The sequence below is a fragment of the Sebastes fasciatus genome, chromosome 2 (genome assembly GCF_043250625.1).
Source record: "Sebastes fasciatus isolate fSebFas1 chromosome 2, fSebFas1.pri, whole genome shotgun sequence".
Classification (NCBI taxonomy): domain Eukaryota; kingdom Metazoa; phylum Chordata; class Actinopteri; order Perciformes; family Sebastidae; genus Sebastes; species Sebastes fasciatus.
This window is the reverse complement of record NC_133796.1, coordinates 10,743,565-10,757,220: the sequence shown is the minus strand read 5'-3', so window position 1 is coordinate 10,757,220 and position 13,656 is coordinate 10,743,565. Positions and strand designations below refer to the sequence as shown.

At 38.3% G+C, this 13,656-nt stretch overlaps 2 protein-coding genes across 2 annotated transcripts in view; both read left to right on the top strand.

The window, feature by feature from the left end:
- ap3s2 (adaptor related protein complex 3 subunit sigma 2) lies at positions 1-8,522 on the top strand. The gene is made up of 6 exons (XM_074661497.1): positions 1-211; positions 2,165-2,256; positions 2,835-2,946; positions 3,848-3,919; positions 5,664-5,771; positions 7,379-8,522. Exons 1-6 carry the CDS (start codon positions 143-145, stop codon positions 7,502-7,504), a joined length of 579 nt encoding a protein of 192 aa, XP_074517598.1. The 5' UTR covers positions 1-142; the 3' UTR covers positions 7,505-8,522.
- Positions 8,500-13,656, top strand: part of LOC141783865 (aminopeptidase N-like) — a 21,783-nt gene continuing 16,626 nt past the window's right edge. Inside the window, exon 1 of the mRNA XM_074661466.1 lies at positions 8,500-8,945. The gene's annotated coding sequence lies outside the window, so the exon portion shown is untranslated. The remainder of the gene's footprint in view (positions 8,946-13,656) is intronic.

Below are 13,656 nucleotides of genomic sequence, written 5' to 3'. Positions count from 1 at the left end.
AGAAGCAACCGGATGTATCTAATGAAGACATCCGGCAGCAGCAGAGAGGTCGTTTAGCATTCGAGCTAACATCATTAAACAGTGAAACCTTTATATTTAATAATTACTTCATATTGTTATTGGACAACACCAAAGAACAGACATGATTAAAGCCATCTTGATATTTAATAACCACGGGAAGCCGCGGCTGATCCGGTTCTATCAGTACTTTGTGAGTATTGTTGATCAAAACATTAGCATGTTTCTGTTCTTCACTCTGCTCTGACTGAAAGAGTCTGTTTGGGATTAACCAGCTTCTGTCTGCTTGTTTATAATCATCCACAACACTAATGTTACCAAGATCTCAATGTGTGTGTTTAAAATGTTTGTCATTAGATAACTAACTTACAAATAACCTTAGTTTGATGTTATGTTGCAGGAACAAACTGCATTAGCTTCTTTAGCCACTTTTTTAGTTTCACTTCCTGTTCAGTTAAACTAACATCTCTCTTTGTGACATATATATATTTTAATATATATATAATATTATTATTATTATTATTATTATCGTTATTATTATTATTATTATTATTATTATTATTATCAATAATAATGTTATAATAATAATAATAACATTGTTATTATTATTATTATCATTAATAATAATAATAACAATAATAATAATAATAATAATAACATTGTTATTATTATTATCATTATTATTATTATTATTATCAATAATAATGTAATAATAATAATAACATTGTTATTATTATTATTATTATTATCATTAACAATAATCATAACAATAATAATGTTATAATAATAATAATAACATTGTTATTATTATTATTATTATTATCAATAATAATGTTATAATAATAATAACATTGTTATTATTATTATTATTATCATTATTATTATTATTATTATTATCATTAATAATAAAAATAATGTTATAATAATAATAATAACATTGTTATTATTATTATTACAATAATAATAACATTGTTATTATTATTATTACAATAATAATAACATTGTTATTATTATTATTATTATTATTATTATTATTATTATTATTATTATTATAACTCCTCTCCAGTAACTTTTGCTGAGGTAGATGCTATTACATTACATTCAGATTATTGTGGGTGATAGTTCAGGTTAAGGTTTTGAAACAAATCAATAACCACAGTTAAACAAGAGCTCAGACACATGGCTGCCAAGATAGTGCAGTGGATCACTGTACTGTGTGATATGACAGACATTATGTGTTGGGAGATAAGTCATGATGAAAGCTCTAAATTAAAGGAAGTGTCTGAAAGGTTTTTGTAAAATATAAAAAAACATGTCAACCTGATCATCAAGCAGTGGTGGAATGTAACTAAGTACTATTACTCAAGTACAAAATTTAAGATACTTGTGCTTTGCTTGAGTATTTTCTTCTGCTACTTTATACTTCTACTCCACCACATTTCAGAGGAAAGTATTATACTTTTTACTCCACTACATTTATTTGACAGCTTTAGTTACTCTATCTATCTATCTATCTATCTATCTATCTATCTATCTATCTATCTATCTATTAGTTGCAGTCCTTTATACACAATAGTTAAAAAGTATCTCCACCTCAACGACAACAGTAAAATCCTTCTTTTACATGAATGCATGAGTAATAATAATGCATAATATGATATATAATAGTAAAACAGCCACAGGGGGGCATTTTTCTACATCGAGTACTTTTACTTTTAATCCTTTAACTACATTTCCTACTTTCAATGCAGCACTTTTACTTCTAACAGAGTATTTTTTACAGTGTGGTATTAGTACTTTTAATTAAGTAAAGTATTCTGAATACTTCCTCCACCACTGTCCACAAGTAACCAGGTGTGGTGGTTATCAAGGCTCTCATCTTAAACATCAACCTTTGCAATGATGTGATAATATATTTGTGCCTATTATCTGTGAGTGAGAATTTCTGAATGCATGAAAGGCTAATGATCAAATGAAGTTTGAATACTTTCCTTGGTACAAAGTCCTTGTGCATTTTTTACTACTATATCAGCCAACTAAATGCTAAAAATGAAATATCTGCCTGTAGAGTGAATTTATTAACCAAACACAGAGACTACATTTCCCAGAATTGTTGGCACTTATTGTGTAACGTGTTTTCGTGCAGGCGGAGGACATGCAGCAGCAGATCATTCGGGAGACTTTCCATTTGGTATCTAAAAGAGACGACAACGTCTGCAACTTCTTGGAGGGTGGAAGGCGAGTATTGCTGTTTGCTATGATTCTGTATGAAACTCACATTTTGATAAGTGAATAACTAAGCATGTAGTTATACTACATGTACATCTAATAAGACTGTCGGATGTGGCTATTAGTGGTCAGAAAAGCTGCTGCAACTGAACTTTTGTTTATGTTGGGATTTTTTCAATGCAAAGACTGACTTGTGTGTGACAGCTAAACATGAGATTACGTACATTTGGAGGCTTTTAAGTTTATCCTGGCAGAGACTGAAAGGCATGACATTTTGACAAAACTTTAATACTATAAACCCTGGGTCACATTCATAGTTTTTCTCAGTTTGGTTTGATGTTACTACAGAAGCTGACGTCACTTGGCTGACTGCAGCTGCAGTAGCGTGACTTTAACCATTAGATGGAGGCAAACCCACAAAAGTAGATTTGGTCTCAGTCACTTCTTTTCATTTCTCTAATCAACTTATTTACATACCGAACCCCAACTGTCAGTTTTATAGCAGTTTCACTCCTGCTGTCACTAACACACGCAGCACAAACCACACCTAAAATTTATTTTAAAGTTGCATTGTTATCTTCTTGCAGTCTCATCGGTGGCTCCGACTACAAGCTGATTTACCGACACTACGCGACCCTCTACTTTGTCTTCTGCGTGGACTCGTCTGAGAGTGAGCTCGGCATCCTGGACCTGATCCAGGTCTGCTTCTAATTTATCTAATTGCTTTTGCTTTTGCTTTTTTTAGGTAAAATCACACATAACCTTCTGTTTGCTCATACAATGGTCAAAGCTTGAAAAGAAGACTCTCTGCCTCTCCCTTGAGCTACTTAACAAGCTCCTCTCCATCACATTATGCTGTAGTTGATTAATTGTGGGAAACAGACCTGGTTGTTTTTACTGCTGGTGATCTAAGAAATGAAACTTACTACTGTTTGTCGCAGCGGAAATCTTTCTGGATAAGACAATCGGGGACAATAAAGATTTCCACACAGGGACAATAAAATTTGATGTTCTTGTGATTGCACAAATGAGATATAAATCATCCAACAATGAGTGCCCTAAAAGTTACATCAGTATTCAGATAGGGAGCGAGTGAGTCGACCTGCAGAGTCCTTCCACTGATCACTGACATCACATATTTATCAGCACAATCCCGCATCGTCAATGAAGGAGAATTACGGCATGCTCTGCTTTAGGGCTGCCCCCCTCTTAGTCGATTAGTCAACAAGGCAAAAGTGAGCATGGCTCACATACCCCCGCTCACTGCTTGACCCCTACTAAAGTAGTTGAAAAAATCCCAGTTTTTGGCCAAAATTTCAAAAAATGTGGGCACCCTGGACTTCTAACCCACAACTAGACCATACTGTCAACCATCATACCAAATATGAAGTTCCTAAGTTAAATAGTTTCCAAGTTCTACTCCAGAATAAGTCACCATTTCTTTAGTTTTTCCAGAGGGGATCCAGCGTTTGTTATGACGAATATAATCAGAATCTCAAATAATAATCTTCAAAATATGTCTCTTTCTGATTAAAAACATTTGTATGTTTACTCTACAGGTCTGAGATGTTTAACTGTCCAAAATCTTTTTGTGTTGTAGGTGTTTGTGGAAACGCTGGATAAATGCTTTGAGAACGTCTGTGAACTGGACCTCATATTCCACATGGACAAGGTGAGTGGGAACTTGAGGGAAGCCTTTTCTCTAACGATCGTCTTCAAGTGTTTTTTGGCTACTGTTGGTGCCACGGTGTTGAGCTCAGAGTAGCTGTGACTTAACAGCACAGTTTGAGCTGCTGAATTATGCCCCTCTCCAGTGTCAGAACAACCTGCACTGCTGGTTTTTAACTTCTGGGACAACAACTCGGTAAACAACTCTTGCGTGTGATGTTAATTAGCTATCAATGTAAACTTCAGAATAAAACCTTTACAAGGAAAATTCTTTCACTGTGTAGCAGCTGCAGGAAGCGGTGAAGTAAATGAGATTAGATGAGGCCAGTGGGTCAACATTTTCTTTGGCACTATTTTTGGATGCATCTTATGCCAGTAAATTCGTTGGGCAAAAGTCTGTTAAAAGCACATTGGCACAGTGTTGTACATTGAAAGATGTATCCCGATGTAACCAGCATCTGTAAGACTACGGGGACATTAAGTCCTTTGCGCACCGTCTTTTATTTCCATCTATTCTAAACATGTCAAAAACCATGCCATGTTTACTCCATTATGTTTACTATACGTGTGCCAACTCTGAAACAGCAGTTTGTTATAAATGGCTTTGTTGTTCATATTCAGTTAAAGGTTAAGATGAGGGGAAGCTGTAGAGAGACACGACCCCGCAGTAATGTGCAGCGTAGTCGTGTGTGTTTGTCTTTTCCATGCAGCCAGCTGCTTTTCAGAAACAGCTGCATTGCTGTAGTTGATCCAGTTCCTTTTTGGTGTGTGGGCCCAGCGTTTTTATTAATACTGTATGTCAAAGTGGACTCGTGACATCATACAGTAGATCTCGAACGAGCGATTCCGCAGCTCTGAAATTCCTCCTTCTTTTGCCAGTTTCCACTCAGAAATGGGAGAGCCGTCAATGCTCGAGGGCTGAATTGTTTTGAAATGGGAATTTTTTTGCGAGGAATGATGAAAATAAAACATCTGTCTTCAAGGTTTCCGCTTGTAAATTATCAGATGATGGATTTTAGAAGGGAGCTCTGCATTGTGTTCAGACTACGACAAGGCCTCTTCCTCTCTGCCTGGAGCTGAGCTAGAAGTGTTGCTCACTGGAAACTAATCACGCACATCTATACGGCCATCTTGACTGAATTTTCCCCAGCAGGAAATGGATGTCATGTGGTGAAGTGGGGTTTGGCCTTAGGAATGTTTCCAAGACGAAACTTGGAAATATTTCTACTAGAGAGAAAACCTTTTGCTCTCAGTCAGAAGGCTTTCCCAGGTGGACAACAGCACTGCCCTGCAAGGCATCGTAAAAGTTTAATTTATACACGCATGTGAGGGTTTACTGGTCAGGGTTATCATTCTTAACACAAATCTCAATTTGAGAGTGAAACTGAAACTGCTAGTGAGCCATCAGTGAGAGGACTGAACTCTCCAACATTAGATTTTGTACCTCTTTCATCCCTTCTTTATCACCTGGAATAAAGAAACACAAATGAGCAGAGGATTGTAAAATGCTGAACAACACACCACTTTAAACACTTACATCTGGCTGACATTTGGAGCAGCCAGATGTGGTGTAATCCAGATTTTATTATTGAACACCATTCAAAATATTGTGTTGCTTTTAGCAGTGTATTCTTAGTATCAAGTCAGAGCCAGCATGCAAAGAGACCTGTTCTGATGACTGAGTTGACATGTACAGCGGCGTGCAGGCTGTCGCTGTGTATTAACTGCTGTGTCACGTCTGTCTGCAGGTTCATTACATCTTGCAGGAGGTGGTGATGGGAGGCATGGTGCTGGAGACCAACATGAATGAGATCGTAGCCCAGGTCGAAGTGCAGACCCGCATGGAGAAGTCAGAGGTCAGTCTGTTGGCTGCATTAAAGGACCACGCCAGTGTTTTTGCATGTTTAAGCTCATAGAGCGCAACTTGTGGAACCGCCCCGTTAGGACGGACTATAGTTTTTTAGATACATGAATGTGTGACCATTCACTTTGCTATTAAAGTCAGAGATGAAAGTTTAAAGCTTGCTTGAGACGTCACTAATGTACGGCGGCGTATTAGGGCCATTTTAGGTTAAAAAAATAAATAATTACGGAGCCGAGGGAGGGGGGTAATATTCTGGGAAAAAAACTCCCTAGATTAAAGTCGTAAATTTACGAGAAAAAAAATCACAAATTTGCAAGATTATGAAGACCTAAACTTACAAGAAAAAAATCTGGAAAATAGTAGAGTGCAAAACCGTGGTAGTGCCAGCTCCGTCTGAATTTCGTTGCTCCTAATGTAGTGTAATGAAGAGCCTCTGAGCGAGGCGAAGGTCCTGAAAGATACATATACACATGTTCTTTCTGTGTTCTTTTATGAATATAAGTAAATACTAATATTGTAGACGTTACAGGAAAGTAGAGACAAACAACTTCTATCTCTGACTACACAAAGGCGTGCATCTTTTATTTCAGCACAGCTAACACTAAAAACCCACTGTTAAGAGGTTAGTCCGGACACACTGCGTTACCATAGTTACACACTGATGCTTTTGAGGGACCGTGCCCAACTGTCATTGTGTCAGTGTGAAGGGAAAACAACACAGAAAAGGCACATGACATAACTGCTTGTGTTGAACCACAGATTATGGTGAATTAGTTCTTAGAATTGGATGTTCTTCTTGTAAATTTACGACTTTAATTAACAAGTTTTTTCTCTGAATATTAACACCCTCCCCCGGCTCCGTAATTATATTTTTTGAAATGTCCCTCACTACTGACTGGTTAGGGCAAATAGCTGTATGTTGTATGTTGATGGAAAATGAAACTCTGAAAACAATCAAAAGTGAAACATGGATGTTTTTCAAAAGGAAATGTGCATGACGTGTTGGGAAATACGCTTATTTTCTTTCTTGCTGAGCGTTAGTTAAGACTCTCACGTCTGTACAATAAATATGAAGCTACAACCAGGAGACGCTTAGCTTAGCTTAGCATAAAGACTGGTTGAAACACTGAGCCTGTAACAGAGTCTGCATACCAGCAACTCTATAGCTCACTAATTAACACGTTTTGTTTAATCTGTTTTAATCTGCACAAAAACTGAAGTGTAAAAATGACGCGTTGTGGTTTCAGAGGGGGGGGGGGTCTGGACTACAGTATCCCTTGGCAAGAATGCGAATAAGCATAGTTCACAACATGTTGAACTATACCTTTAAGGTTGTAGTTCAGCAACCAAATCTGAAGTGTCACATCTCTGAATTTGCTTAGAAGTACTGACAAGGAGACATTTTCATAACAGCTGTAAAGTACAGTTGTAAGTGGACTAAAACATGCAAAAACACAAGTACAGTATGGTTCTTAAATACCTACTGTCATCAAATTGACAGTAGGCATGCAGGAGGTTTTTCCCAGATTATAAGGATGATCACATTCAAATTCCTCTCACGGTGTCTTTAAAGGTGTTTTCCATGTTTTGTTTTGGCAGGGAGGTCTATCGGCGGCCCCCGCTCGCGCCGTCTCTGCCGTGAAGAACATGAACCTGCCCGAGATGCCCCGCAACATCAACATCGGAGACATCAATATCAAAGTGCCGAGCCTCTCCCCGTTCTGAAACATGTTCCAGCTGAGCTCTGCGGGGCCGATGTACTACTGATGCAGATCCTCCTCCACCCAGAGAAAAACAGTTTTATATGTGTATTATTATTATCATGGAACCACAGCAGCTTATTCTCTCCCCCTTCATTCCTCTCTTCTCACATGAACGGGAGATAAGCAGCGGATTAATGTTGAGTTCTACTGTATGCAAGTTACAGTTTACTCCAGTTGAAGGATTTGCACAATAATGTAAAGTTTGATTCTATAAAGCATTAAGAGGAATATTAATATCTGTGTATTTTCTGCTATCCTTTCTGTGTTTTTTATTTTTTTTATTCTCCAGTTGATACTCTCCCCAAAAAGAAAAATGAACTGTGTTGGCCCAGTGCCTATTTTCCTGCACAACTCTTCCAAATCTCTGACATTCATCAACGGTCGCCGCGTCCAAGGTTTGAAAACTTTCCCTCTGTCTGGAGCGAGCTTTTTGGACTCGGCACAGTTCACTGTAATGAGATCTTTTGGCTTCAGCGTTTGGTTATAATTACTGAATCACCACTTTATCTCCTGTTCCAAGTGTGCGTTCATATAAACCCGGATTACGCTCCTCTGCTTGGCTCTTGTCACAGTTTATTTTCCTTTCTCTGTAATATATTGTGTCTCCGACATCCTCGTGATTTGTGAATAACGTTATTGCTCTCCTGGGTGCAGATTGCGCTCAGTGCTGCAAATGTAAATGCTGTTTAGTTCTAGACAACTTTTAATGTGCTGTGATAGGATCTTGCCAACATCTGCTCAGAGAGGCAACAGACCAACTTTGGCTTTTTTTTTTGTATTGTTAAGTGTTTGTATAAAGTGTCTTATTGGCTGTATTTAGTGGTCAGAATCAGTTCATTTAAGCCATACTCTGGTAGAGTGTCACTGTTAATTCCTGTCAAGCCTGTCAAGCCTGTCAAGCCTGTCAGGGAAGGTTAAATGTGTCTGTGTCAAAGACATTCCTTGCCATGGTGAACTAAATAAATCAAAATACAAATGCTCATGGTTGTGCTTTGTCGTGTGTCAACTCATTCAACCTGGAGTTTTCACTTTGTCAGCAGGTAAGCTGAGTCACCAGGCTGTGGGTCAGGAGTAATTTGCATCGGACTGGTAGGGACACTTTGTACCTCTGAGGATCATCTGCGCTGAGTTCTTTCTGCTCAACCACAATGAGTCCGCAGTCTTGTTGATACAGCCGCATTCTTTCGCCCCCCCTTTCCACTAATTTTGGGATTTTTTGGGGGGGGGAAACTGAGGGAGCTGCTCCCTCCCTTACATCCCCAGGAAAAACCTGTGGTAGCTCTCACCACCTCCCTCCTCCACCCTCACAGATGCAAGCGGTGAGTGTTTCACATCAGCCGGGATCATTCCAGCTCAACTTCTGTCTCTCATGCTCGCAGAGGACGTCCAGCTACAGGGGTTTGGTATGTACTGTTTTTCCCCCGGGTTTGACATGTTAATTTATCCAACATGCTGCATGCCACGTCACTCCTTTAGTTGCAAGTTGTGTTTTCCTGCACAACAAAGGTTCTCTAATAGCCGGAGTGTATTAGCTTTACAGCCTTTTGGGATCTGGTGCAACGCTGCGCTGCTTCTTTTACACTGAAGGAGGTTTCTCAGAATTGGTCTGCAACAAAAACATTCATCCCTGACTGTTCACAAATGGTGCTTGAATGGAGTTTAGACAGAACTGTGAAATGTTGTTTATGAAAATCAATGATGACTGGCCTCTAAAGTTAACACAAAGCAGTCAGTTCAGTCTTTGTTGCTTCTCTTGCTTCCTCATTCCTCTTATGAGTACTCTGGTTTCAGTTCAAATGACCTACATATAACAAGGCTAGTCACTTTAGTAGTATACAAACAGTAAATAACACTTGTTTAATGCAGTTGTAGAAAATAATTGTATATCTAAAGTCCTAGTTTGACTTCTTGGCTCTGCTGTGGATTAATCGGTTGTCAACATCCAGCGTGGGCTGTACTGGATATAAATTCTGTAGCTGGCTGAAGCTTATCTGTACAGTGTGGAGCTGAGACCACACAGAGCTGATAGTGTAGGTCACAGGTTCATGTGCAGGTAGAACGATGATGCCAAAGCATATATGGCTACTAAAAGGTATTTTACCTTCACATTTTTGAGATAAGATGAACTATTGATCCCCAACAGGGAGTCAGTGTTGAAAAGGCAAATGATAAAGTGTGAGAGAATAGAGAAATCAGTGTGTGACATGCTGGTGATGTATTTCTCCCTAAAGCCAAATGTGGATTTACAGTAAGAAGGCAGGTGTCCAGTTTTAGTCATTCGCCAGATGTGCCCAGTGAATCACAGTCTTGTGCAAAAAGCAGAATACTTCAACTCCTATTTTGATGTAGTGTACAAAAAAAATGCACAAGTAGTGCATGTCTCTAACCATATGATAACAAAAGGAGTCCTTGGTTTTGACCAGTAAGAATACACAGTACTTGCAGGAAGCCAAAGAGAAGAGTCTGTTAAAATCACACCATGAAACAGATGTGGTCACGTGGCTCTTTTGTTGTCATTTGTTTTAATCCATGAAAATATGTGATTTTGTGCGTCCAAGATAAACATTCCCGCTCACAAGATTACCCCGCTCTCTGCTGGCAGGGGGGGAAGTGCTTGTGATTTGTTTGGCTTATATTGTTTATTCACTTGGCCTAAAGAGACCTTTGGGACATTAGAAGCATTTACATCTTACAGATGGGTGATTCATACTCATTCATACTTCCTTGTTAACCCCTGCTTACTAACACAGACTATCACGCTGAAAAACAACTATTAGCACGGACTGCACCTGGGACAGAGTCCTTCTGGTCTGTTAAGATTTAATATTGTATAATATCAGTAGGCTACATATAGTCTGAGATATCATGACAAACCCAACCTTAACCCTAGGACTTCTTCATAAAAATCCAGCAATTTCTGTTATTTATCACACTTTTTCTAACAGACAAGATCACTTGGTCTAAATTGATTTAGGAAAACCTTAATCTGACTGTTTGACATCTGTTTTTTTTACTATTATCATGCCATTGAAATGTGCAATTTCTGTGCAAACTGCTTTTAAATTTGACGTTAGTGTGGTTAAGCTACCTTTAAATCACATAATTAATGTACTAAATTGCTAATTCATTAATTAGATTGTTTTCAAGTAGCCTACATATCAATAATAGTCGGGCAGGCAAACACCTAGCTAATATTTAAGCCGTGTAAATGATTCAAATTAAGTTTATTTACTTAAAAAATCTGTTTAAAATGGACAAGAAAGCTGAATCACATTTTGTTTGTAGATTCTGCGCTTGAGTATCCACATTTCTATTGGTAGCCTATCATGTAGGTTCTATGGCGATTATTTTTTAAACAAAGGCATTACAACCTCTCTTTTGGTTTCACAGTTTGACGTCCAGCCTGAAAACTTTAAACCCTTTTTTATTCTCAACTTCACCGCTCCTGTAGTTACAGCACGCTGCCTTTGTACTGAAGATGTTTTCATCTTTCAGACACTGCATAGCAGAAAGAAGCACAGATGTGCCGAGGGCGTGTTTCATATTATAGAGAGATCCTAGGATGTCTGTGTTTGTGTGGTCTTGGTCTGCAGAGTTTAATCAGATTCAGGTCCATCATTTCCAGATGCTCCGTACCTGTTGAATGTTGAGTTATAGCAGTGGAGGATCTTTTTTTTCTTTTTCTTTTGGTGCCTGAAAGACTCATTGATCTTTACAGCCTTTAAATAACTATGATATTTGATCATCTCATTCATTGCTGCCTGATAGTAATTGGCTGAAATACCAAGACAGGTTACATTTTATAGAAATGCAATAATTTTCATTAAAAGCTTTGTACCTTTTTCACAAGGAATGTCCGTTAAAATCATAATAACCCAATGGAGAATTATCTGTATGCAAATACAGCCTAAAAAACAGTTATCTCAGTTAGCCGAGATAAACTTCTTTCCAAGATACATGTTCCCGTAACAAAATAAATCTTATCTTTAGCGGTAGCCTCTCACTATCATAAAAGTCTTATAAATGACTATTACAACACACCATGGGTTATGGATTAACCATCAATTTAGCTATACTAATCTCAAGTAGGCGTGTGAGGGGAAGACGGAAAAGTGGTATTAATGGTAATATACATAATAAGACATTAATAGAGCAATGTTTGGATCGACTGTTTGGATAGCTTTTCATTTCATCACAAAGACCTGTTACCTTCTAGAAACGAGTTTCTGAGCATCTTCATCTTGACCAAAATCTATTTAACAGCAACTTGTTAAGACTTTAAACTCCAGTATTGATGGTTTATTATAAAGTCAGAAAGCTACGACCCTTTATTAATCACTTACTAGCATTTATGACTGCAGATGTTTATTAGAAAATAAGGCATTACTAAAAAAGGTTACGGGTTCACACAGCGGGTCTGCAGTTGTAAATGTTACTGAATCAGTAATGGGAACGTGAGTTGTGGACTTTCAACTGCAATTATAGCCTTAGTTGATAAAGTTGTTATGAAGATGGGACAGTTTTCATCACGTGAAGCGTCAAGGTCCAAAGTCAAGAATGAACTCTGACGCTCAACATTGATTAAAAGAACAGTGTGTTTCATTTAGGGGGATCTATTGGTAGATATGGAATAGAATAATAATAAGTATGTTTTCTTGAGTGTAGAATCACCTGGAAATACAAAAACTTTGTGTTTTTTTCGTTGGCTTGGAATGTGCCGTTTATATCTACATAGGGAGCGGGTACATACTGTACTTACCAACCTTGACATCTTAAAAAAGGGAGGATTTCAAAACCAAAGCAGGGGGTGTTGGAGTTTCAGAGACTTTGTTTCCTTCATTCTGGTGACTTTAAAAGAGTGAAATAATATTTTACCTTTAACTCCCGGGAAATAAAACTGAATAATTTCCCCCTCTGGTATGAACTTGTTGTGTGAATCTCTGGCATAAACTAATACTCATCCTTTATTATCTATTTATGCTCTTGCTTGAGTATTTCTTTCTCTTAGTAATCTCCATTTCTCTCACTCACTGAAGGTCCTTTTCAGACACAACGCGACAACGGCACCACTGCGTTCTGAAACACATTATTTCCAACGGCTTGCGCCGCACCACGGCGGCTTCTTGCTGCATTGAGCAAAGCCCAACTTTGGCCGCTGCCGATGTGGCGAGCGCAGCTTACACATGAGCTCAAACTGCGCTGTGTCGCGAGCATAGACTGCTCTCTTCTGCCGGGAAACGACAGTTGGTGTAGCTCGATTGTCGTATACAGGCGAAGATAACAAAATGGTAAAAAAAAAGTGTGAAAGTTTGCCATAAATCGGGAGAAATACGGGAGAATTGTGACCCGGGGGAAAACCGGGAGAGGACTGACTACACCTTTAAGTCATATATTGAATATATATTTCTGTACATTAAAAGAATACTCTTATCAAACTATTTTTCTACAGAATATCATAAAATATATCACAGCTATGACAAATAAAATACTGGAGGGAAGAAAATATATTTGATTGACCGAGGTGACAGATCTGCTGACATTACTGTGGTTACTGACACTTATGGGCGTCTCTCATGTACTCCCAAATGTACAGTACGATGATAAGATGAGGATGCTGTAGAGGAAACACATGTACATGCTATCAGATAGGAAGGAAAGGATGGATGTTAAACAAGGACAAACACTGCACGGTCAGGATGTTCTACTTCAAATGATGGAAGGAACAAAGTCTGTTTTCTCCTATCATGTATGTCAGTATGCTCTGTACCGGCAGATATTACCACAGCTGATCTTTGTGCGTTTCCTGATAATGTAAACTGATTTCGATATACGTAGAGCAGGAGGAGACTTCTGATCTCCCACGTATGCCAGCAGAATTATGTCACTGGTTAGTGCAATTACCTGAGAAAGTTTGATTAAAGCTGAAGTAGGCGAGATTGGAGCAAATATGATTCAAAAAAGTTATTTTTATAAAACGGTCGCTATATCGTGACAGTAGTGTATGAAACAAGTAACCTGAAAAAAATCTTGTGCCTCTATCTCCTCCGGTGCTCCTAACGGCATCTGCAAGATTTCACAGACCGGAGGAAAACAAGCAGTAAGAGCTGATCTGAG

What these genes read in the sequence shown, in the direction of transcription:
- ap3s2 (XM_074661497.1), top strand. Translation starts at nt 143, where the DNA reads ATGATTAAAGCCATCTTGATATTTAATAACCACGGGAAGCCGCGGCTG. An exon ending in AACTTCTTGGAGGGTGGAAG is followed by an intron (nt 2,257 to 2,834) that starts GCGAGTATTGCT and finishes ATCTTCTTGCAG; the next exon opens with TCTCATCGGTGGCTCCGACT. An exon ending in GCATCCTGGACCTGATCCAG is followed by an intron (nt 2,947 to 3,847) that starts GTCTGCTTCTAA and finishes TTTGTGTTGTAG; the next exon opens with GTGTTTGTGGAAACGCTGGA.